Consider the following 26,885-nt stretch of genomic DNA (forward strand, 5'->3'; position numbering starts at 1 on the left):
AGAGCATACTTGGTTCTTCTTGCAGATTTGATGCGATCCTCTATGTTGATATCACATTCCTTTCTAGTTTGATAGTTGTCTATATTTTTCTTGATATGAGCATAGGTAATTAGTCAGATCTTCTATTATGCTCTTCTTCAATGAAGATTTGAAAAGATACAAATCCCATAGTGCTTTGCATAAACTTCCTGAATCCATAGTCGCAAAAGAAAGCTTTGTTAGAAGGCAGTTAGAAACGTGGAAATTGTCGAAAAGACACCAAGTTTGATAGATTTTTATTAATATTTTATATCTTTCATATCAAACTGAAAGACAACTCCGTCAAGCAATTAAACTTCTAAGCCATAATCGAAAAAAAGACATGAAATGTCACTTGCTACATGACTCTAAAACAGAACATAAAGTTTATAGAACATTTACATAAAACGATGAACTTATTGACGAATAAACGAATTATATGCAGTATGCAATAGTGATATAGAAACATGAAAACTTATCTCACATTTGAAACATAGACATCAAAGGTTCATTCAAAAGTAGATTTAAACTCAAAGTCACAAGAATAAAATGTCGCGATCAAGCAATCCAATGGACAATTTTGAGTACCTACGAGCAATTGGAAAGGGAAGTTATGGTGAAGTTTCTTTGTACAGACACAAAAGGGATAGAAAACAGGTATATTTTTTAAACAAAGTAGAATTGATTACCTTATCTGACATCAATGGTAAGAATTCATTGTGCTAATATGAGGCAGGCATAACCTGTGAATGGGGACGAAGTTTGTATTTTTTTTTATAATTAAAACATGTTGATAAAAGAAACGGAAATGCCGTCACGTTTTCCGATAATGGTTCTGTTGTTAGGGATTTAGTTGTGACATTATTTAAGTTATGATGTCATATTCAATGTAAACAAAGAAACGCTGTTTTTTTCATATCAAACAATTATTAAAAATGATTAGGTGTTGAATTCCTTCCTATATGTTGATAAATATACATTTTATTCAAAGTCTCATGCAAACAAGACCGGAAATGGAAGACCGGAAACGGAAGTACATCTGAAAAAAAAAGTTAACGATTTTGAGTTCATTAGTACAATGAAAAATTCTGGAAATTTTCGCGATTTTTTTTTTTTTTTTATTGATTTTTCTACCGTAATTGGGGACTTCGTCCCCATACTAACATGACTTAAGTTTCATAAAGTGGATTTTTCTCGACATGTTAGTCAGGAGGCAACTTAAACTGTCTACTTTAAATAATTGAGGATATAAAACAGAATCTTTCAAAACATTACACATGTTATTTACAAATGTACTCGTACAGCTTTCAAACAAAAGAAGACAGTTTGAATTGTATTCATAGTCGGACCAATGTGACTCAGTCCGCTTTGTTTCTGGGATGAGTTATCTGGCATTCTAAATAACAAAAAAGCTGGACATATCGCTGTGAAAACAGTTAATTTTTTTCTTGACTATCCTGTGACAAATTCATGAAAACAAGACATCATGTACACAGGGAGCCTTTTATGATAAAGGTTCAGTCGGAATGGTTAATTATTTTTGAATGCATCAAATTTGCATATTTTTGTTATCATACAAATAAAGATGATATAACATGGTCAATTAAGTCCATTAAATTACAACCAAAAGCATTTTTTGACTAGATTACCTTACAATGTATATATGTCCAGGCTAGTTTGTACATTATGTACTTAAACATGTTAAAACAGATTTCAACAGCACAATATAATTTGTTAAAGTATTTAAGGTGGAAGACCTTGGTTCAGGGAGATAACTCTTTAAATCAGTTATGTGTTTGTTCAAGTCAAGTTTCATCAATGTTTTTTAAGCATTTACCTGAAACAGATTGGAAATAATCTATGTAACCTAGAAGCTTAGAATATATTTATAAAAATGGTTGACACAAACGTACTGATGATTTTAAGAGTTATTTCCCTTAACCTAGGTCTACCTCCTTAAAGCCAGGGTTTTTTAATTTGTTGGTTTACGGATTTTCCCCATGAAAAAGTCGGGTCGGTCGGGAAAAAAATAAAAAAAAAAATCTCTCAAGACAGAAAAATATGCAAAAAAAGCCCCATATACCTTTCTAACAATATGTTTGGTTTGCTATTTTATCATTATTTCTTATATATTAGTTTGATGTAATATTATTGCTCAGCTGCCATTAACATCGCATGACATCGTCTTATAATTTTCTGTGAAAAAAGGGGATTTGTGTCCACAGACAAAAACGAAATTAAATCGTCATTTCACAAATGTAGCCCTGAAAATTTTTGAGGAAACTTGATGATAAATGATCTTCAAACACGAAAACTGATAAAGAAAAAAAATGCAAAAACGTACAAAATTAAGTTTCAACAAGTGTCAAAAATGTAATAGACTCGTCCACTAGAAAAAGGAAGATATTGGGTTCATCAGTTATCATGCATTCCTGTTTTTATTTCCAAATGGACAATTTATTTTTTATTATCAATAACACTAGTAGGAAGAAAATTCCAAAGGATTTGTTTTAATTAAGTTCTTCAACTTCACGTCTTCCACGGTTGGTCCTGGACAAGTTCATTCTCCATTTTTCTATCTTACGGAATGATGACAAATACGGGAAACGAACTTAATGTGTAATGGGTTTCAAAGACAGGTTTTGTTCCGCAAAGTTATTTGTGCAAACAACATTTCAAGGTTAGTCATGATTGATTTGTCTATTTTTAGTTACGTAAATAGGAAGTTTTAGTTTTCATAACCATAAGTGTTATCAATTCTGTTAGTGTTTAATGCATTTTATTTCATAGAAAAGGATATTTTATTTATTTTTAGAGATAATGTTTTTGTTTGGGTCAGAAGGAATAAGAAAGCATGAAAAGTCATTTTTATTTTTATTCTGCAAATCGGCAAAATCGGGTTGGCAAATCTGTAAACCAACAAATTAAAAATTCCTGGCCTAATGTAAAATGATGTACAAACAATATGAAATCACATGGATCTTTTTTGCAAAATATATATATTCTCTCTAATAACCATCGGTCTTATTTTTTTTACATTTTTTGTAAACTGACAACACATGTACAAGTTTGAAACAAGAAGATGCAATTTTGTGAGCATGTTAAAATCTAGAACAAACTACATGTATTGGAAGTGTAGAAATTCTGTTAGAGGATTCCCACTTAGATATATATTTATGACGAATTCCAGCCAACTTACTTCGTCTTCAGTTACAGAAAACCATCAACATACTGATGTTTACTTCCTTGCATTAGTACTAGTCCATTTATAATTCAGTTGCTCAAATAGTACTGATCTAAACCATCTTATGTGTTTATTTGTTATCAACACTAAAAAGGTACATGTACATGTAAGGTGCACAAATCCATTTATTTATATTATTTGCTATTTTTTCCCCCATAGTTATAATGGAATTTTTGTCTTCCACAGTATGTATTAAAGAGAATAAATCTTGCAAAGGCTTCAAAAAAAGAAAGATCATCTGCTGAACAAGAGGCGAAACTGCTGTCAAAACTGAAACATCCAAACATTGTTGCTTACAAAGACTCTTTTGAAAGGGACGGACAGCTTCATATAGCTATGCAGTTCTGTGAAGGAGGTGATGTATACACCAAATTAAAAGAACAAAAACAGACATTGTTAGAAGAAAGACAAGTGGTGGAGTGGTTTGTTCAGATAGCTATGGCTTTGCAGGTAGGTCAATAGTATAACGAAGAGATGGATGGAGGTTGACAGTTTGATATGACTTTCACAAGTAAGCTTTTGCTGAAGTGACTCTTCTTCTATACATTTATATTACAAACGTAGTATGCCAGTTATACAATCATTGACCTTTTTCATCTTGTATATATATGTTCAATTGGACCCATAACAATATAGACTCTATCACTACATCTAGGAAAAGGATAAATCAGGTTAGAATAAGAGGAAATATTTTATAACTCACTTCCATACGACATGTAGCATGGCATGAGTACAACAGACCAGGGCAACGACTGGCTGTATTAAAAAATGTATTTACAAACATACTTGTAGTACTGGCACAAAATATATTTGTTAAAATACATATATTTGAAACATAGTTTTTTTTATAAGGTCACCTGTAATATCATTGAATATAGCAGAAAGTTTTTAAGTTATATCATCCATTCATCTGAATAAAGCAATTGCTTTTTTTTTATGGAGGAAAGTTGCTCTGTAAACTATTATATTTTTTCTATTTCAGTATATGCATGAACGGAATATATTACATAGAGATTTGAAAACACAGAATATATTTTTAACAAAAAGTAAAATCATAAAAGTTGGAGATTTAGGCATTGCAAGGTAAGAAACAAAAAAAATAAGGTTTTTTTTTTGCAATGAATTAGTATTGTAATTTGTAAGTTAAAAAGTGGATGTGAAATCTACATCTAAACCTTCAAGAAACAAACATAAAAGTGTATGGACTACTTTTCTGAATAACTTTTATATTATACAGATGAATTATAATAAGCTTATAATGGAATATAGCTTGTTCATTAATCTTTATGAAATTGAATACATAAATAATGCCAACATGAATAAATATTGCAATTGATGTTTATTCTGACCTTGTTAACAAATTGTATGACAACTTCTATATTTACAGAGTATTGGACAGTTCAACAGACATGGCTACTACACTAATAGGAACACCCTATTACATGAGTCCTGAACTTTTTAGTAATAAACCATATAACCACAAGGTTAGTCATATACATTCTATTTTTGGATCATTCAGTACAAAAATAGTCTACCCAAATTAAAGGCATCGATATGAGATACTAACTGTGGATTCATTATAATTGGATACTAACTTTTGTGGGTTTTGTGGGAACAGTTGAACCACAAATTTAAATGTTCAACGAATTTAAAATTTTCTATAGGCTTTGTATTTAGAGATTGGCAACACCACTATATCAAATATCCACGAAAGTGTAATTTTCCTTAATCCATGAAAAGGAATACCCACGAAAATAAATGAAACCACAGTATACTGCAGTATACATGTACATGTACATTATTAGATTATCCCTTTTTTTTGTAATTTGTTTTTCCTATTGATTTCTGGTTTTCTTCATTAATTAAACTTCCATTTCAGTTTTATTTTCGAAAAATTAACTATAATGGTTTTTGTTCACAGATATTTTTGCAAAAATTTCAGTGTATAACTATGTTGACCTTGTTAACTTTTGACCTTTTTTCAGTCTGATGTATGGGCATTAGGATGCTGTGTGTATGAGATGGCAACATTAAAACATGCATTTAATGGAAGAGACATGCAAGCTTTAGTATATAAAATTCTCAAAGGAAGAGTAAGTAATATCATAGAATTAAGACATTTTTTAGCAATAAATTTGTTAAACAGACTCCACTGCATTTCATTTAGAATAAGCCACTATTTTTTATAACTATTTGTGGAGATCATGCAACCAAAACCCTGATGTTGCTGGCCTGATAGTTATTAATTTTGCAGGATTTTATCACTACGTTTGATACACATATATACCCAAAACATAGTGCATGAAACGCCCTGCCTTTCAATGTTTAATACAATGCAATGTTTTATTCTTAGTTCCCACTGCAAAATGAATTCAATCTTTACCCTTCAGTGCTTGCAAGCACTATGCTCATTATTTGTCAGTGTCAAAAAATGTAAACAGTTAATTTCAAATTTAGGTAAAAACAAATAAATTTAAAGTTTCAACAAAGTTGGATTTTTATAGAATTTTATTAAGTCAATTTTGTCAGAAGATAAGCATTACAAGTTACAAACAAGTACATGTTTTTAATCAAAACTAAACAACTTAATTGTGAACTGTCTAATGTCATTAAAATTAAAATAAGGAGATGTGGTATGATTGCCAATGAGACAACAATCCACCAAAGTTGAATCAAGTGGATAACCTATATTTGAAGAATTAGAAAATAATTTATTTAAAAACAATTCTGTTTAAAATAGAGGATTCTTTTTTTTTAACAATAGATGCCTCCATTACCAAAGAAATACAGTCCTGAGCTACAGCAAATCATCCGTAACATGTTACATCAAGAACCAGAACGAAGACCTACTGTAAGCAGAATTCTCAGAGATCCATACATTAAACGAAACATTGCAGTCTTTTTAGAAGAAACCAAGAAAGGGTAATGAAAACTATTAATGTCACAATAGAGCAACGCAAATGTAACAGTTTGTTAAACATGGTATGTCTGTATGTAAATGTTGATGGAGATGGAATTTTGACACTTCTCTATTTCCCATTGATTTGAATAAACATTTTAATTGTTTACTCTTGCTAGATTTTCAAATTTTCAAATCAACTTGTTCATCTGTATTTTTTTTTTTACCTTTCTGCTTTCTTAGAGCCATGGACAAGTAATTAAAGAATAAAGCGTACTTACAATCATATTAGACCTGGATTTCACTTTTTTTACATGATATAAATCAGTTTATATTTGTATACCATGTTTGAGTTATATAACATTCTACTGTCATTTAAGTTCTAGCATTAACATCTGTGTAACTGTGTTTGATTTATTTTATTCACTGTCATGCCTAATTTGATATTTTGATACATTACATAAATAAAGCCTAGTAAAAGGCCTCATATGATGGATTGTAGGCTGTGAGTGCCTACCAAAATACCATGATTTTATTTCTATCACACTGGCAATGTCCTTGTAAAGTTGAGGTAATTTATTATATTCCAAAACATTCAAAAAGTCAATCTGTATTATTGCGAACCCTATCTTAGTTTTCCATAGATTCACCTGCAAGTTACCTGTCCATTTAAACTTTTGTAAGTCCTATTGTCCCATCTAACAAATACAACAGGTATTGTTCTCTGTGTAGTTTATTCACTGGGACCTTTAAATTTCTTCTAGGAGAAATATATCACTCATTGATTAATTTACCTGACCAAAAAATTATCTTCTTTTTTATTGAAATACTTCTAATAACTCACATAAACTGTATGCAATATTGTATTAATTCAATATATCATTAATATATTTTCAATCTGTTCAATATACAATCTGGTTTAATACTAAAAAGTTTATTTCAGACACATTTTTTAGTATTTTTCAATGAATTTACATGTTTTTGTTGTTGTTCATTTATAGACTTATATGAAGACCGTAATTTAAAAATAATAATATTCAATTTTTTATTTATCAAACACACAAAAATATTGAATATTTGATCAGAAATCAACTTTTAATTTTTGAATCAGTATTACAAATGTAATATTGAACACATTAAAAACGAGTTACTCCAGGTATCGAATAAATACAACACCACATGCAGTTTTTTGAGTCCTTACTTAGTATTGGTATAAGTATTTTTCTTCATTGACAGTTCAATTTTTTACTCAGGTAGATTAATCAATGAGTGATATATTTCTCCTAGAAGAAATTTAAAGGTCTGAGTGAATAAACTACACAGAGAACAATACCTGTTGTATTTGTTAGATGGGACAATAGAACTGCCAAAAGTTTAAATGGACAGGTAACTTGCAGGTGAATCTATGGAAAACTACGGTAGGGTTCGCAATAAAAACAGATATTCCAATATTTTGTTACACATTCTGATTTTGTGAAAAAGTTGAGTTTTAAATTAATATTTTAGACGACCCAGTACAGCAGGTCAAAGAAGACCAGTTACAGCCCCAGACCCAAGGCCTAGACCAGACAATTCAGCAGCCATGCAAGTTGGCAAATCAGTGCAAGTCAGCAGACATATGGTACATGTACCTGGTGAAGACAATTTAGACAGTGGACATAGTGCTAATAAAAATATTGTAGTTGAAAATGACACAGATACACAGCCTGTGCCTGCTCCTTTAAGGAAGCAGCATGCTCGAAAGCCATCCAATGGTGCCAATAAAGAATTACCTCCCATTGCAGAAGTTGGAAAGCCAGTAGAAGTGAAAAAGAAATTGGATTCATCCTCAGAATCAAGTGACAACGATACATTAGTAGAAGTTCATCCTGTTAAAGAAGTAAATGATGTAGTAGGTTCTCATTAGAATAATTTCAAGATATATATTCATACAGTTCAGATTTAAAAAAATGAATAAACAAAAATCTCTATCTTATATTGAAATATCTTATTTTTATAAACAGATTAAATCAATCAAGGATCCGGAAATTTTTTCTCCTAATTTCGGTCATTTTCATATAACCTAAAAGTTGGTGCCCCTTTTCAAAAAATCTCATTACTGCATGACTATGAGTATGCTCATGCTCGTAGCATCAACAAACTTGTTTCACTGTTGCATCGTATTTACTTCATGATTTATCCTACAATTTTCCTAAAATTGATCAAGAGCAATTAAGGGAAGACAACAGTTTAAAAATAAAATGATTTTAATGACTCAAAACTTTAATTTTCTCTGTCATTGCTTACGTTTCTTTCAATTCTGAATTCGAAATACAAACCAGATGTAATGCGACAATACTAATACGAACAATTCTGGACTCATTTCCTGGATTAGTTTTGTTTATCAAATTCACACGAAATCATCGGCTTTTTAATATTTTACCTTTAATAGTGTAACAATATTGATTTATTATATGACCGAAAAAATTGAAAAATTTTTGGTCGTATATTGGTATGTCGTCGTCGTCGTCCGAATACTTTTAGTTTTCGCACTCTAACTTTAGTAAAAGTGAATAGAAATCGATGAAATTTTAACACAAGGTTTATGACCACAAAAGGAAGGTTGGGATTGATTTTGGGAGTATTGGTCCCAACATTTAAGAATTAGGGGCCAAAAAGGGCCCAAATAAGCATTTTCTTGGTTTTCGCACTATAACTTTAGTTTGAGTGAATAGAAATCTATGAAATTTTGAAACAAGGTTTATGACCACAAAAGAAAGGTTGGGATTGATTTTGGGAGTTTTGGTTCCAACAGTTTAGGAATAAGGGGCCAAAAGGGGGCACAAATAAGCATTATTCTTGGTTTTCGCACCATAACTTTAGTATAAGTAAATAGAAATCTATGAAATTTAAACACAAGGTTAATGACCATAAAAGGAAGGTTGGGTTTGATTTTGGGAGTTTTGGTCCCAACAGTTTAGGAATAAGGGGCCCAAAGGGTCCAAAAGTGAACTTTGTTTGATTTCATCTAAAAAATTAAATAAATTGGGTATCTTTGATATGCCGAATCTAACTGTGTATGTAGATTCTTAATTTTTTTGTCCCGTTTTCAAATTGGTCTACATTAAGGTGCAAATGGTCCAAAATTAAACTTAGTTTGATTTTAACAAAAATTGAATCCTTGGGGTTCTTTGATATGCTGAATCTAAAAATTTACTTAGATTTTTTATTATGGGCCCAGTTTTCAAGTTGGTCAAAATCGGGGTCCAAAATTAAACTTTGTTTGATTTCATCAAAAATTGAATAATTGGGGTTCTTTGATATGCCAAATCTAATTGTGTATGTAGATTCTTAATTTTTGGTCCCGTTTTCAAATTAATCTACATTAAAGTCCAAAGGGTCCAAAATTAAACTAAATTTGATTTTAACAAAAATTGAATTCTTGGGCTTTTTTGATATGCTGAATCTAAACATGTACTTAGATTTTTGATTATGGGCCCAGTTTTCAAGTTTGTTCAAATCAGGATCCAAAATTATTATATTAAGTATTGTGCAATAGCAAGAAATTTATAATTGCACAGTATTCAGCAATAGCAAGAAATCTTCAATTGCACAGTATTGTGCAGTAGCAAGAAATTTTCAATTGCACAGTATTGCGCAATAGCAAGAAATCTTCAATTGCACAGTATTGTGCAATAGCAAATATTTTCAATTGCACAGTATTGCGCAATAGCAAGAAATATCTAATTGCACAATATTGTGCAATAGCAAGATATTTTCAATTGGAGTTATCTTTCTTTGTCCAGAATAGTAGTTGAATCAACTTAAATCATTGTTTTATACAATATACAATGTATATTCACTTTTACTACCAACTGATATATTAAAACAATCTTTACCATTCAGTGATAACAAGCACTTTATTTTACATTTTAATATTTTATGATGTATTTAAATGAGTAGTTATTGTTGCAAACTCCATTAGAAATTTGAATTGAGATCAGTTTTGGAAAAAGGGAAAATGGGATGTTAAAAAAAAAAAATGGGGGGGGTTAAGTCTTTCTCATTTCAGATTTCATAAATAAAAAGAAAATTTCTTCAAACAATTTTTTGAGAGGATTAATATTCAACAGCATAGTGAATTGCACAAAGGCAAAAAAAATATTTTAAGTTCATTAGACCACATTCATTCTGTGTCAGAAACCTATGCTGTGTCAACTATTTAATCACAATCCAAATTTAGAGCTGAATCCAGCTTGAATGTTGTGTCCATACTTGCCCCAACTGTTCAGGGTTCAATCTCTGCGGTCGTATAAAGCTGCGCCAGGCGGAGCATCTGGTTTTTAGCATGAAATCATTTTAAATTTATGATTAAGTGTCTAATCTGCAGAAGAGAATTTCAAGCATGTGTATTACACAATCAAAGCATGTGTGTTAGTAGTGAAAACATACTTTTTTTCTACATAAATTAAATCAAGTTTTATTTTAATTTTAAATCATAATTGAGTATTGTCTCAGCTGAAAAGTAGACAGTTGGTATGGAATTTTAATTTCTTTATATTCTTTATAATCTTAGTTCAGAGCGTGTGATTAATAGCCAGGTGTGAATTAAAACACAGGTAAAGAGATTAGCGATCATTAGCCAATAGCTCCCTGAGGCATTAATATAGTTATTAGGAGGGCCCTCAGGATTTTAACGCTTTACTGGAGTGGCAGTTTAATTGCTTAGAATCGATAATAATACTAAAAATATGTTCAAAATGACGATTTTGAAACTCGATCTCAACGAAATGACAGAAATTATATCTGTTGAAAAATAAAATTTGACCTAAATCCCATTTACACGTTTAGGACATAATACTTTCAGTTTAGGAAAAGACTGGCAAATATGACCGTTTCTGAACCCTTGTTATCAATATATGTATAGACATAAAGTGTATGTTTGTTATATTAAGATAATTACTGCATTGTATGATACCTATATATATTGTATTGTAAAATATTTTAAGCCGAAAGCTGTTTCTCCAAAGAAGAAAAAGGAAAGTGCCCTGAAGAAGAGAGCTAGGGAAGGTGAGACAGAATCTAGCCTGGATACAGACAGAAGTGACATTAGTGTGAAGAGTAACAGCAGTGGTAAAAGTGACATTAGTTCTAGAGGTGATGCTAGTTCCTCTAAATCGTCACATAAAAAGAACATATTTAAAAATGTAAGTACTGTTGAATTGTGTAAAATTATTGTAAAAGTATATTTTTTTTTTAAATTACAAACTTTCAAATTATATGTTCACATGACTAAGTTGTACTCAGTCTTTTAGTCTCAACTGATATGACATTCATACAACGCCTCTTATCAATAATGTTACAATATATATTAGGGACAAGTAGTTGCTATTTTTTTTAAAAACATGTCCAGTTGATACTGCCTTGTAGAAAATCTAATGTTCCTTAAAAAAAAAATTAAGTGATGTTAAATCAAAATATTTTGGGAAAATGTATTATACATCATGGCAAAGTCTTAACATAAAAATATTTACAATATGATGAGAAGCAGTCAGTTAAAAATGTGTTGTTTTAAAAGAAGATGGAAACAGTTGAAATACTTCACGATTAACATGTTTTGAATTACAGGCCAAAAATGTGAGTTGAAAATTCTTGAGTGCTTCTGATGTGATTTAAAATGACATGTTTATGGACTTCCTTGAGTAGCTTGAAACTTGATTTATTATTGGGAGAGGTTCATATGAATTTGTCTAATTAAACTATGGTACAATCTCTCATTAAATCTCATGTACAGTATGTTTCCTTTCTGATTTAAGTATAAAGTTTGCTAATTAGGATTTTGTTTAATGAAAGGACAAACTGATGACTATTTCCACCATAACCTGTTTAAACATGACATTATAGAAAACATTTATCTACATGTATTTTCATTTGTATTTTTAAAGTACTTATATTTTAGTAGTACATTTGATAGACTAGGTTAGGTTAAGTTTAGTTTCAAGCTACTTGATAGGTCTAAATTTCATCACACAACAAAATGTTCTTTTTTCTGCTAGCTGACAATTGAATTATTTCAATGCTGCCACAAAAAAATGTTGTCAAAATTTTACAATAATATTTTTTCTCTAAAATAAAAAATGACTTAATTAGCCTGTTGATAAAATTACACATTCATATAATAACTGTTGACAGAGTTCAACATGTTAAACCTCCATTATTAGCATACAGGTGGAAATATATGTTAAATTTTCAATGAAAAGAAATATGTACAAAAAGTTTTAATTTTATTTCATGTGTAATACTGCTAGAAAATAATGTTTTTTTTGTTTAATGAAAGGCTATTTTAGTTCTATCTTAAAAATAAGGAAACACACAACCGTGCTTGCAGTGAATACTTTTTAGCTCACCTGGCCCAAAGGGCCAATGAACTTTTCTCATCACTTGGCATCCATTGTTTGTCGTCCGTCGTCGTTAACTTTTACAAAATCTTCTCTTCTGAAACTACTTGACCAAATTTGACCAATCTTGGCCACAATCTTCATTGGGGATCTAGTTTAAAAAATGTGTCCGGTGACCTGGCCAACCAACCAAGATGGCCGCCATGGCTAAAAATAGTACATAGGGTAAAATGTAGATTTTGGCTTATATCTCTAAAACCAAAGCATTTAGAGCAAATCTGACAGTGAAGAATTGTTTATCAGGTTGAGATCTATCTGCCCTCAAATGAATTGGACAACCCGTTATTGGGTTTCTGCCCCTAAATTGGTAATTTTAGGGAAATTTTGCCGTTTTTGGTTATTATCTTGAATATTATTATAGATAGAGATAAACTGTAAACAGCAATAATGTACAGCAAAGTAAGACCTACAAATAAGTCAAATGATCAAAATGGTCACTTGACCCCTTAAGGAGTTATTGCTCTTTACAGTCAATTTTTAACAAATTTTCATAAATCTTGTAAATTTTGAAATTTTTACATAATGTTTTAACTACTGGGCCAAGTTCATTTTAGAAAAAGATAATTGTAAGCAGCAAGAATGTTCAGTAAAGTTAGATTTATAAACACATCACCATCTCCAAAACACAATTTTGTCATGAATCCATCTGTGTCCTTCGTTTATGATATGCACATAGACCAAGGTGAGCGACACAGGCTTTTTAGAGCCTCTAGTTCCCTTCCTTTTCACAATTTTTTGAAAGCAAATTAAAAATTTATTTTCACAAAGTCTGTCTATATTGTCACTTTCCACTCACTATTTAATTATTTGATAATACATGTGTAGGTGAAATTATAGAAATTAACAAAAAAGTAATTAAATAATTTAGCATTTGGATGATGATAATAGTGTAAGTATAGTGTGATAACTGTGGTGTGGATGTGGGTACATTTTATACACCATTTCATGTGAGATAGGGGAGGTAATAGTAACAATTTGCAATTTGATGATACATATATAGAGTTATGCTCAAAAAGGGGGAAATGCTTGTACCAGCTTTATTTGTGTTCTGTCTATTTTTCTAGGGTTTGCTCATAATTTCATATTGCAGTACAGAAAGATTTAGCTTCTTATTGTTTACATCGCTTTTACTGTGAAATGTAAAAAAAAAGAAGTATATTTAAGTGTATAACAGACAGCATTTGTGAGGTTTATGATTGATTTTGTATGACATTTTTAAACAATAAAATTTGATTTTGAAATTATAATGACATTCTAAGACCTGATGTCTGTCTTAGAAAATTGGATTGTTTGACTTTAATGAAATAGAAATATGCTGTATAAAGTTTACTAACAAGGAATTTTCCAGTATATAATCATAAGTTGAAATATGTATTATATGTATATACAAGAACATGTATGAAATGAATGTAAAAAAAACCCACTCTTGCATTTTATAATGTAACGGTAACAACTTGATTTTAACAATTATTTTTTTCAGCCAAAGAAAGTTGACAATCCTCGTCCTCTTCCACCTCCTCCTCAACAACACCATGGTTCTGGTGAGCCACAGAAGAGACCAAGTTTCTCTCAGGAAAAGCAATCTAATGGATCTAAATCCTCTAGTACCGGTACCTCAAGTTCTAAGGAAGAAGATTTAGACATCAATACACCAAGGGTAAGTGGATCTAAATCCTCTAGTACCGGTACCTCAAGTTCTAAGGAAGAAGATTTAGATATAAATACACCAAGGGTAAGTGGGTTAGGCTGCACATTATAATAGGCCTTGGTATGAAACCGTAGTTTCATATGGGAAGTAAAATAGAGGTTTAAATGCAATTGTCAAATTTTAATTTTATGTTGCTGGTTGGTGTTTAATCATTCTCTACTCATTTAGAATTTTTTTTGAAAACTGTTATCAATGTATATATTTATTTCAGAGTTGCAATTTATCAGCCAGAGAGAGAAGAAGAGAAAAAGATAAGGCAGCCCAATGTAAGCCAGAAATTCAGTAGACAATTTTGATGAAATGATATATCATACAATGCATATTACACACACAGTAGTTTTCAGTACAATAGATTGATTAAACTATTTGCTACTATTTGGGGCACCAGGAATTTTCATGTATAAATGCTGTCCATGACAGAAATATCAGGTTCTTTATGGGTATTGGGGCAAATATACTTCAAAACGATACAATCAATGGGGTTACAAGTTTGAAACCATGTATAGTTATTCAGTGGACCTAAGTTTTTTAGATCAAATGTGTAAATGTTGAAATGTTAATGACATTATGGTGACATTGCAACTGACATATCTGTTTTAAGTACTTTTGGAATTTCGGGAAATATTCTTGGCTCTTATCATTCTTACTCCTTTCATGTTTAAAACAGATGATATTATTTTGAAGTTAGATAATCCTTGTGGACATTATATGATCTATGTATACCGGTATATACAGTATCTCCTTACTCAGCGTCTGAGCAGCAATCATATATAGGTTCACTTTCAAATCTAGTCATTCAAAGACATTCAGATCACATCTGATTGTTGTAATTAAACAGTAAAATACTTAGTTTATCTTAGTCAATTTATGTTTGAACTATTTGTGTCAGACATGTGGATTTGTGTCAGACATGTGGATTTGTGTCAGACATGTGGATTTGAGAGAAAACACAAAAGGTTGGAGATGCATAGGTAAATTATTTGTTCTAGGTCTTTAAATCTTATCCCATCTATATTTTAATATTTATAGCTCTAGAAAGACCTGTTTCTGCCAGATCTGTTGTACTCAAACCAGTTCGACATGTTGAATCCAACAAAGAAACAAAAGCAGAAAAGAATCAGGTCAGTTCTAGGCAGTAGGAGAACATATTTAATATCATTTAAGTTTTAATAGATTTTACTGAAAAACTTTAATAATGCTATATATATGTTACTTATTTTCTGGTTATGAGTGTTATAGCAACTTTGTCTTTCCTGCAGTTACAACTATTGCTCAAGATTATATAGAGTGATTGTAAGGTGCACATACCTGTCAATAATGATAATAAAAACAGAAACACTACAGTAATCAGTTCCGTTTTTTGACATTTCAGTGGTTTACTTTATCAAGCTAAAAAGTCCAAGCAATGCAAATTATCAATTAGTATGTTTTATCCAATGAGGAAGTATGAACAAATTCTGGAAATATGACAGCAAAAATAACCTTAGTCTTTAAAACTATTAACTGGCATGAAAAGTTATGGAATGAATCGCACAAATATTTCATCATTTATATAGAAAAAACATACCCTGGTATTATTAAATACTTCAGTCATTTTATTCATGAGATCGATTTAGACAAGTTTTCCACAGTAGTTTTATTTTTATATCAGAATAAATAAAATCAGAAAAAAAATATAACTCAGTTGAAAATCCTATAAAGAAATGAATTTTACTGAGATTGGTTTCAAGCTTGATGTGAGCATGATGTACCTATAAAGTAATTTTAGATTCATCGCTAATCAACTTCCTGTTAACAGATTACTTCTATAACCTTACACATAATAGCCATGCATGAAATAGTCACAGGTCAACTTGTTTTTATTTTTATATTAATATCTATGTGTATCTCTTGACAGCGTGAACAAGCTCATCCGCGAGTGCAGGTTGCAGCACGACATAAGCGTATTCCCTCAATGAAGGATGATAGTTCTAGTTCTGAAGAAGAAACAATGAAGGAAAGTAGTGAATTCAAGAGAGAACACAAAAGGTATCTTACCTTCAGAAAATTTTATTTTTAGAATTTTGTCAATGAAAAATAGGGAAACTTTCTCTGCCTTTATACTTTTCCCTCATAATCATATTTCCTTGTTTGTAATACAGCTCAACATTTATTGAAAGTCAATACAATGTTATTTTAAGTTATAAATGCCTGAGAGCAGCATACAATTGTTCACATGAATAGTGAATTGTGTGATAAATGGATGTAAAGGGAGGTAATTAAAAATGAAAATCTTTCAAAATCTACTGGTCAACATGGCTCTTTTTACTTTAATAATTTTAATTCAATATCTTATGAAAGTAGAGTGGATATTTACTTTAATGTACTACTGCAACAGTTTGTCATCGCAACTCCTCTGAAACTACACAACAGAATTTCACGAAACTTTAAGATAAAAAGGACATAATATGTAGTTGTGCATATCGACAGGAAATTACGATTCAATTTTTTTTCTAAGAGTTATATGCCCCTTTGAACGTATTTGCTTCAATGTACTACTGCAACAGTTTGTCATCGCAACTCCTCTGAAACCACACAACAGAATTTCATGAAACCTTTTTAGATAATAAGGACATACTATGTAGATGTGCATATTGACAGGAAATTACGATTCAATTTTTTTTCTAGGAGTTACACCCCTTTGAACTTATTTGTTTTAAGGTACTACTTCTACAGGTTTGTCATCGCAACTCCTCTCAAACCACACAACAGAATTTCATGAAATTTTATAGATAATAAGGACATACTATGTAGATGCGCATATCAACAGGAAATTACGATTCAATTTTTTATTCTAGGAGTTACACTCCTTTGAACTTATTTGCTTTAAGGTACTACTTCAACAGTTTGTCATCTCAACTCCTCTGTAACCACACAACAGAATTTCATGAAATTAATAAGGACATACTATGTAGATGTGCATATTGATAGGAAATTATTATTCAATGTTTTTTCTTATACAATTTTTTTTTTCTTACACTTATTTAATTTCTCCAATGACAATGTGGGGGACGTGGGGTATGTGCTCACTAAGGTTCTTTAATTATGTTAAAAATGTGAAATTAAAAATGTACTAAATATAAAGGAATTCAAGGTCTATCCTAAAAATGTCTATGTCTTCACATGCTGGATAGTTTTGGGAAAATTTCTTCAAATCTTCAAAGTATACAATGGGATCAGATGCAGTTGACTGTTCTATCCTAACACGCTGGCTGAGAACTCAATTTGATTGTATGGGCAAACCCATTACAAAGAATTTTGTGCCTGTTTTCTTAAGCATGATGGAACATCTGAATACATAATACACTCCAAACAACATGAATTTGTCCAAAAATGTGAATTTACACTTCATACCCGCATTGGGGACAATAAAAATTCTTAGATGAAAAGAATTGTATGATAAATTGAAAACAAAACAAATTTTGAATGCCTTTCAATAATCTTTCTGGTTTAAAGTTTATCATAGTTATTTGCCACAAAAAATATTGATATATCTCTTGTGATGTATAATGTGATATGTATTACGATAGGGTTGATTTATCTGATGATGAGGATGAAGGCAGCTCTGATCCTGACAGGTATCATCATGTTTATATATATCTTTAAGGTTTTGCATTTAAACTTCTGTTCTTACTTTCTAAAAGATGCATATTTCATCTCGTTGTTTGTAGGAATAAAATAAGTATATAAGTTATGATTAAAAAGGGCAAAATCTAGGAATCGTCTGATTGACAAACTCTCATGTCTCAAACAATTAGATTCAACCTTCATATAGTGTGGACATCTATCAATCTGTTAACTTTTACCAAAATTCTCAACTTTATAACTATCATGATTTTGATGTTTCAAAATTATTTTCAGTTTTAGAGCAAGTCAAAAATGTTGGTTTTATTTTTATACGACCGCAAAAATTTTAATTTTTTGGTCGTATATTGCTATCACGTCTGCGTCGTCGTCGTCGTCGTCCGAATACTTTTAGTTTTTGCACTCTAACTTTAGTAAAAGTGAATAGAAATCTATGAAATTTTAACACAAGGTTTATGACCACAAAAGGACGGTTGGGATTGATTTTGGGAGTTTTGGTTCCAACAGTTTAGGAATTAAGGGCCCAAATAAGCATTATTCTTGGTTTTCGCACAATAACTTTAGTATAAGTAAATAGAAATCAATGAAATTTAAACACAAGGTTTATGACCACAAAAGAAAGGTTGGGATTGATTTTTGGAGTTAAGGTAACAACAGTTTATGAATTAGGGGCCAAAAAGGGGCCCAAATAAGCATTATTTTTGGTTTTTGCACCATAACTTTAGTATAAGTAAATAAAAATCTATGAAATTTAAACACAAGGTTTATGACCATAAAAGGAAGGATGGGTTTGATTTTGGGAGTTTTGGTCCCAACAGTTTAGGAATAAGGGGCCCAAAGGGTCCAAAATTGAACTTTGTGTGATTTCATCAAAAATTGAATAATTGGAGTTCTTTGATATGCCGAATCTAACTATGTATGTAGATTCTTGATTTTTGGTCCCGTTTTCAAATTGGTCTACATTAAGGTCCAAAGGGTCCAAAATTAAACTAAGTTTGATTTTAACAAAAATTAAATTCTTGGGCTTATTTGATATGCTTTATCTAAACATGTACTTTGATTTTTGATTATGGGCCCAATTTTCAAGTTGGTCCAAATCAGGATTCCATATCAAGTATTGTGCAATAGCAAGAAATTTTCAGTTGCACAGTATTGCACAATAGCAAAAAATATCTAATTGCACAATATTGTGCAATAGCAATTAATTTTCAATTGGAGTTATCTTTCTTTGTATAGAATAGTAGTTGATTATATATGTTGGAAATTTGCCAGACATGACTATGATGTCATTTTCTATTTTTATTTGCCAATAACTTTATGTAAATAACTTCATTGGAAATTTGCCAATATAAAATGTTGCTGATGAAGCTGTTTTTCCTTATCTTATCTAAAATGTTTTTAGATAATGTATGTTGGACATTTGCCAGACATGACTATTTACATTTTGGATATTGAACCATAATAGTTTAATATTAAATTTAAAAACTTTAAATTCTAATTTTCATTTCTTAAACCAAATTCATAATGTGACATAAACCTATGTTGTGTCAACTATTTAATCACAATCCACATTTATAGCTGTATCAAACTTAAAAGTTGTGTCCATACTTGTTCTCATTTCAGATTTCATAAATAAAAAGAAAATTTCTTCAAACATTTTTTTGACAGGATTAATATTCAACAGCATAATGAATTGCTCAAAGGCAAAACAAATTTAAGTTCATTAGACCACATTCATTCTGTGTCAGAAACCTATGCTGTGTCAACTATTTAATTTTAGATTTAAATAAGTTTGAAGAAGAAATCTTTAATTGATTTGTAAAATCTTGACATTTGTTTTGTGTAAAAAACCAATATAATGTCAAAAATTTGATCACAATCCAAATTCAGAGCTGTATCACGCTTAAATGTTTTGTCCATACCTGCCCCAACTGTTCAGGGATCGACCTCTGCGGTCGTATAAAGCTGCGCCCTGCGGAGCACCTGGTTTATAAGGGGGAGGCATAGGGTGACAATGATAAAAATGGAAAAATTAAGAAGTAATCACCAAATTTAATGCAATCTATGTCAAAATAGTACATTTGATTTATTGTTCACACCCTTTTATAAATTATGGTTGTGACCCCCTTGGAATTATAATTGATGACATCAAAAGTGGCAATTACCAATCCTGAAAATACCTAAATTTCCCTTAGTCCTATTGATGAAGAGAAAAGTTCTGTAACAAAAAGATACTGTCCGACTTTTTTGGGATTGATACATTTGAAAAACCCTATTTCATAATTGTGGTTGATTATGTTATCCACCCTTAAAAGAGGAACACACTTAAAAGAGGGACGAAAGATACCAAAGGGACAGTCAAACTCATAAATCTAAAACAAACTGACAACGCCATGAAAAAGGCAACCAAAAAACAGCACACATGACACAACATAGAAAACTAAAGAATAAACAACACGAACCCCCCAAAAAATTAAAATGTATTGCTTAAAAAATTAAAATAAAAAATTAATAGGGGAGGAATTTCTTCGAAGACCAGTCCTGAATGCAAAATTTTGAAGATATTTTTTTTTTAAATATTCAATTTTAAAGTTTGTTTTTGCTATTATATGTATACTATATTGGTGATCTTGGTTTAGTGCAATATTGTACACATGTATATGAGTTTCAACATTGCCGTGTGGTCATACCTGGATGCTCAAAATAACATTTTTAAAATATCTTATGGTAAAAATTGTTAAAAATAATTTACTTTTCATATCTTTCTGTCATACTTTGTTTTTGAATGAATAACAAACATTATAATTCACAATTTGATTTAAAGATATAATTTTTTTTTAATTTAATTATTATGTAATAAAGATATAAATATTTAAATACAATCTATATTTTTTAAAGATATTTGAATTAAATGGTACAATAAATTGGAGTGAGATTTATAAAAAAATTAAACTTGTTGTTATAGAGTTTGTAATTTATGCAACACTGGACGAAGGTAACAAGAGTGCAGAGTCAATGTTGGATTGGAAATATTTGTGTTAAATCATTTATTTATTTATTAAGATCATAAATACAAATTTTCATTTTTATGCCCCACCTTAGGGGACAGTAAGTTTAACCCTTGTCTGACTTTCCATACGTTTGGAAAATTGGTTTCCATATTCTCTAATTGAAGTTTGCCTCAAACAAATGTTATGAATCTTATACATAATGCTTATAACCACAAAACACAGATCATGTTTGAATTTTTGTTAGCATAGTTTTGCCTGTCCTAGAGTTATATCCCTTTACAAATGGAAACTAGCTGGTTTTTTTCTTTCAGTTCTCAACTGCCATCAAATATTTTTATTTAGAAAATAAATTAAAACTTGGATTTCAATTTTCAGTTAGTGAAATGTTTTATATTTTTCATGTCAAACATTGGGTTAAAAAAATGAAGAATTATGTGATCATAATTGCTGATTTTGATGTGAAATTTACAGAATGAAATGTTAATGTTGTTAAATAGTTCTGTTTTAAATTTATTACAGAATTTATGTTGAATATTTAACATTGCTCTTTCAATTCTTTTATTCTTTTATTCTTTTATGTCTAACAAAAAATGCTTTTGGAGATAGTGTGTTTTAATACAAATTGTGTATGCTGGATACTAGTTTTCAACATATTTGATAATTTTATAAACACTGCCATCTAACAATGCTATCATGAGATCTTACTAAACTTGATAAAGAATAAGTTACAGAACTGCTCATATTATGTGTTTTGAATAGTTGATTAGTTATGAGGTCCTTAGTGAAAGAAAAAAAAAACAATTCCTTTCAGTCTGCAAGATGCTGTGGTATTTTTAACAATTAAAGTCCAAATTAAATATGAATTTTGAAAAACAAGGTAAACGATGTTTAAAAATAACTGATAGTATAGCTAAAAAGTAAGAATTTCTTGCACATAGTACTGTCAGCAAAATGTAAGTTTATTCAACTTAACCAAACTTTTTTGAATGATATTAATGTTTTTGATTTTCAGAAAAGGAAAGGATACATGTTAGATTCTGATATTCACATTTCATTGTTATAAGCAGGGAAATGTCCACAATTAAAACAAAAACATGTTTCTGTTTCAGAGAAAACAAAGAAATGAACAATTTCATTACATTATTAGACACAACATTACACATGAACAGAGAGGATGATAAATCAGATGATGAAGAAGATAAAAAGGAACCAGTACCTCCAGCACATGATATACATAGATCTGCTTCCCTGCCAAGTAAGTCAGGGTGTAAGGAACCAGAAACATTCCTGTGCATGACATTATGTTCAACCATTTGATGAGATATCTGATCATTTTATTCATATGTTTAAAAATAAATGAATTTCCTGACATTTCAATTAAAATCTCTGCAATTTATGAAGGTCAAGAATTATTTCACATCTTAGTGAGCAATCTAACATCTCTATCCTGGTTATACTTGAGAACGTTTGTAGATTCAATGAATACTCATCCATATGTTGAGCAAAGAAAGCATAGAAAAGCCCTGTGTAAGATCCCTCACTCCGTAAAAAAAAACGTGCATGAAATCAAATAAACAGATTAACAATTTATTGGCATAACAATATTATGTACCTTTTCTTGTTCATTATTTTGAGGTTACTGACAAAATGTTTGTTTATTTAAACTTGCATCATGCTGAATATCCTTTAATAAACAAGCAAAATAAATGACAATGTTCTTCTACTTATAGGTGTAGAAACATTGTGCAATGCTGATCGTTTAACTAGTAGAATACAGTTACTACACAAGTAAGTTTATTTAGAATAAATTGATTTATAGGACAACTTTTTAGGTGAAAGTGGATAAAATACAATTTGAAGAATGACTGATATTTAAAGTAACAATAATACAAAAGGACACAGACTTTTTCTTATTTCCATATTTCACGCTTCATAATTACAACAAAATGGTTAAAAATATAGTAAAATTGTTTGTTCTAAGATTGAATACTGTGGATTCATTTATTTTCATTGGTATCAATTTTTCCGTGGATTAAGGAATACTTGCAGTTTCAAGGATATATGATTTAGAGGTTTTAAAAAAAACTCATTTATCTTGCAAAAAATTGCAATTTCGTTGAACATCTTAATTCATTGTTTCCCTGTACCCACGAAATCCATGAAAAATCGGTATCCAACGAATAATAATGAATCCACAGTAATGGAAAAATACTTTCAAATATTTGTAAAAAAAACCCACAATGTTTTGAGTAAATGCCAGATTTCTTGAAAGTGAAGGTTTGAAGGTTTTTACCACCAAAATTCAGCAAAGGACAGACAAAATTATAGTATTTTGCAATAGAAATTATAGTGAGAACCATCATACTTTTTTAAAGAAACACCAGGGAGAAGAAGAATGCAACACACCTGAAGTGCATTGAGAGGAAAGTATGTTTTGAATAAGAAGAATATATGCCTTCATGATCTTTTAGTTTTTACAGTGCTATATATATTATTTTCAGAGATTGTGTAGATGGAGTAGGATTTGAAGTTCTACATAAATCATTTACAATTCTGTCTAATATAGAGGAGGATGAGGTTGAGGTATGTGTAATATGTCATAATTTATACTTTATAGAATAATGATAAAAGCTGACAATCATATAAACGCAATGGTACAATTTTTATTTCTGATGAAATCCTAATAAATTTACAGAATATTTATTTTAAATAACATATTTAGCCACACACATTTTAGTTGTTCAGAAAGAGTTTTACTCTTATTTTATTACCTTGGGTGGAATGATTAAATGTCAGGTTTGACAAATCAGTGAATAATATAGATAGTTTGTGCATAAGTAAGGAAGGAATTCACTAGACCTGAAGTTTCTACCTGCATCTTCATTATAGCTAATGTGTATACATTACATTCAGAAATTATTATTCTATGAGATAAAAACCCTTTCATTAATTTTTTGTTTGTTTGATATAGTATCCATAGAAATTTAAAAAGAAATACAATGGAAAAATCTAACTGTAAACAAAATATTGCCTTTATTTCTATACCATTCATTTCTATCTTGATCCAATCTCAATTTTGCTTTTCTTCAACATGATACATATTAAAAAACTTACTTTTAGGCTGATACTTATGTGGTAAGTAAAAAGGGTTAGATAAAGTTGTGTTTTTATTTTATTTCATATACCACATCAAGTTTTCCACTCACCTATCACACAACATCATTTTCAAATTTTGTAACTTCTGTTTCCCATTGTGTTTCAGCCATTAATAAACCTTAAATTTACACATGCCTTTACAAACAAGTCACATATTTATGTAAGTTGTCACAAAGTTTGTGTGATCAACTAATAATTAAATTATAATCCTGGTAACTTTTTATAATTTCATTTTTTTAAGCAGAAATGGTTTCTTCTATTTTTTCTTGTCTTCCCATCTTTTTTCAAAAAAATTCAACCATGATAACATCGATTAAAAAAAATATAAAACAACACGTTTAATAATTTATTGCGTCCGAAGCGCTTTTCTGGATTTACCTTCATCAGGAACGCTCAAAGCCAAACATTTGAAATCCGAAGATGTATAAGTACCGAAAATCGTTGAAGAGCTATATGTTAAAAATACCTAAATTAAATAGCCAAGTTCATCTAAAGCCAACTTTGGCTGAGGGAGTTGAAACCTTAGTTTCATAATAATTTCAAAATTTATAAACGGACAATTTTAGTAAAGTTTGTTTAATCATGTCAGTACCGAAGCACTGACTACTGAGCTGATGATACCCTCGGGGACTGATAGTCCACCAGCAGAGGTATCGACCCAGTGATGTAAAAATATAAAACAACACGTTTAATAATTTATTGCGTCCGAAGTGCTTTTCTGGATTTACCTTCATCAGGAACGCTCAAAGCCAAACATTTGAAATCCGAAGATGTATAAGTACCGAAAATCGTTGAAGAGCTATATGTTAAAAATACCTAAAATAAATAGCCAAATTCATCTAAAGCCAACTTTGCCTGAGGGAGTTGAAACCTTAGTTTCATAATAATTTCAAAATTTATAAACGGACAATTTTAGTAAAGTTTGTTTAATCATGTCAGTACCGAAGCACTGACTACTGAGCTGATGATACCCTCGGGGACTGATAGTCCACCAGCAGAGGTATAAGTTTCATGATTAATTTGATTTAAAGTGCATTGTGTTACAACATTCATAATATAATACGACATTTACATTTCAATAAATCAGCAATAGTGTAATGTATCAGTAAGCCTTTAGAGGCTTATGAATCACTAACAATATTCATACAAGTATATAAACTTATAAACCAAAAAAAATAAACTATAAATTAATCTTTCTGAAACTGAGGTTATTTTAATTTGTAAAAACAGCCTTTATTAAAAACAAATGGTAAAAACAGCCTTTATTAGAAAAAAACATATACAAATTTTGATGAGTAATTCTGCATACAATTCCACATAATAGATCATACAACATCATAGTTTTTGTGTAATGGCGTTTTGTAATAATTTTAGAGGTTTGGTGTGGGATTAAAAAATGCAAAATCATAACAATGCAGAAAAATATTTCCATAACTGCAAAGGTAACATTATTGAATAACTATTTCAAAAGTCAGAAAAAGGTAATATAACAGGATGATGATGTTAGAACTGCAAATTTACAACAAAATGTTGGTGCATGCAAAATTTATTTTTGATCAATTACCTGACATGTAGACATAGTCACAATATAGCAATTTTATAAGTTTGAAGTAAAGTGGGGGGAAATTGCATCTTGATTTTGAAACATAAGAAGAGGTAGACTTCACCAGACACTATTAGAATAATTTTGATTATCAATTCTTAAAACCAAATCTTACTAAACTTTTAGAGGGATGCTTGAATTTTCTGTTGAAATTGATACAATGTCTTATTTATAACAAAATTTGTACAAATACTGAAATAGAATGAATAAAGCTGGTCATACAGGGAAGAAAAACAACAATACAAACATTAACATATTCTTTTTATTTACTTATTTCCAGTGTTTAATAATTTATGTTCAATATTCCTTTTCAGCCTCAGTTAATACAGCTGATGGGAAAAGAAAAGTTTGACATTTATGCTGGGAAAATTTGGCAGCTCAAGTTTTGTGAAGAATGCTTTGAACAGCTTTCATTCCTGCCAAGATAATATTTATTGAAGTTATAATTATACTTTATTTTATAATTTTCTGTCTCTGACAATATATGTATTAATGCAAGGTTATTGTTACACATTGTCACAATCAAGACATTAACAGCTGCCTTTTAATGGTTGTTTTGTATATTCACATTCAGGTGAAAAAGTATAAGTATTGAGAACTTATATAATGTAATGTTTTGATAAGAAAATGTCAATAATTTTGGTAGAGGTTGGTTTGAGAGCATCTATAGAATATGGTTGTGTATAAAGTTTTGATTATAACCCTCTGTCAGATTGGGATCCCAGATTTCATTGTTGTGGCAAAGTTGACATTTGAATTAGAGGTTTATTGTTAATGTAATAATTATTTTAAATCATTATGGTGAAAAAAATGCCTCTAATGTTTCTCCTATATCTGCCATCCATATCACTGATTTTTGATCAGATGTATCAAAACACTGAAATATCAAATGAATGTTTTAACAGTTTCTTATAAACCTACAGACATATTCATTCAATTAAATGTTTAATCATTTTTGTTTTTTTTTTATTTACATTTCGTTTTGGCAATATTTTCTTCAACATCACACTTTTAGAATAACATTATTTATAGTATGTTTCATTTTTCACTCTGACAAATGAAATGATTCCTGTAGATGGTATGCAATGTCTGTATGAATGAAATTAACATATTATAGGTATTGTCAGGGATGTTTTAAGTCAAATTAGTTGGTCTACTGCATCGAGAAATGGAAAGAAAACAAAA

General features: G+C 30.1%; 1 protein-coding gene across 7 annotated transcripts; it reads left to right on the forward strand.

Moving 5' to 3' along the window:
• Positions 1–139: 139 nt before the first annotated feature.
• Positions 140–26,885, forward strand: LOC139492764 (serine/threonine-protein kinase Nek4-like). Of its 7 annotated transcripts, none has more exons than XM_071280920.1 (18): positions 159–675; positions 3,449–3,712; positions 4,245–4,345; positions 4,650–4,746; positions 5,248–5,355; positions 6,027–6,184; positions 7,668–8,040; positions 11,150–11,347; positions 13,467–13,487; positions 14,079–14,255; positions 14,518–14,572; positions 15,336–15,427; positions 16,204–16,334; positions 17,876–17,923; positions 22,051–22,196; positions 22,672–22,729; positions 23,443–23,524; positions 26,015–26,245. In XM_071280920.1, exons 1-18 carry the CDS (start codon positions 568–570, stop codon positions 26,126–26,128), a joined length of 2,331 nt encoding a protein of 776 aa, XP_071137021.1. In that variant the 5' UTR covers positions 159–567; the 3' UTR covers positions 26,129–26,245. The 7 variants fall into 7 exon arrangements, with proteins under 7 accessions (XP_071137025.1, XP_071137043.1, XP_071137021.1 ...); XM_071280916.1 differs by having other exon boundaries at positions 7,668–8,052; positions 26,015–26,244; XM_071280924.1 differs by lacking the exon at positions 13,467–13,487 and having other exon boundaries at positions 140–675; positions 7,668–8,052; positions 26,015–26,243.

The sequence above is a fragment of the Mytilus edulis genome, chromosome 1, assembly GCF_963676685.1.
Source record: "Mytilus edulis chromosome 1, xbMytEdul2.2, whole genome shotgun sequence".
In the NCBI taxonomy this organism is placed as follows: Eukaryota; Metazoa; Mollusca; class Bivalvia; order Mytilida; family Mytilidae; genus Mytilus; species Mytilus edulis.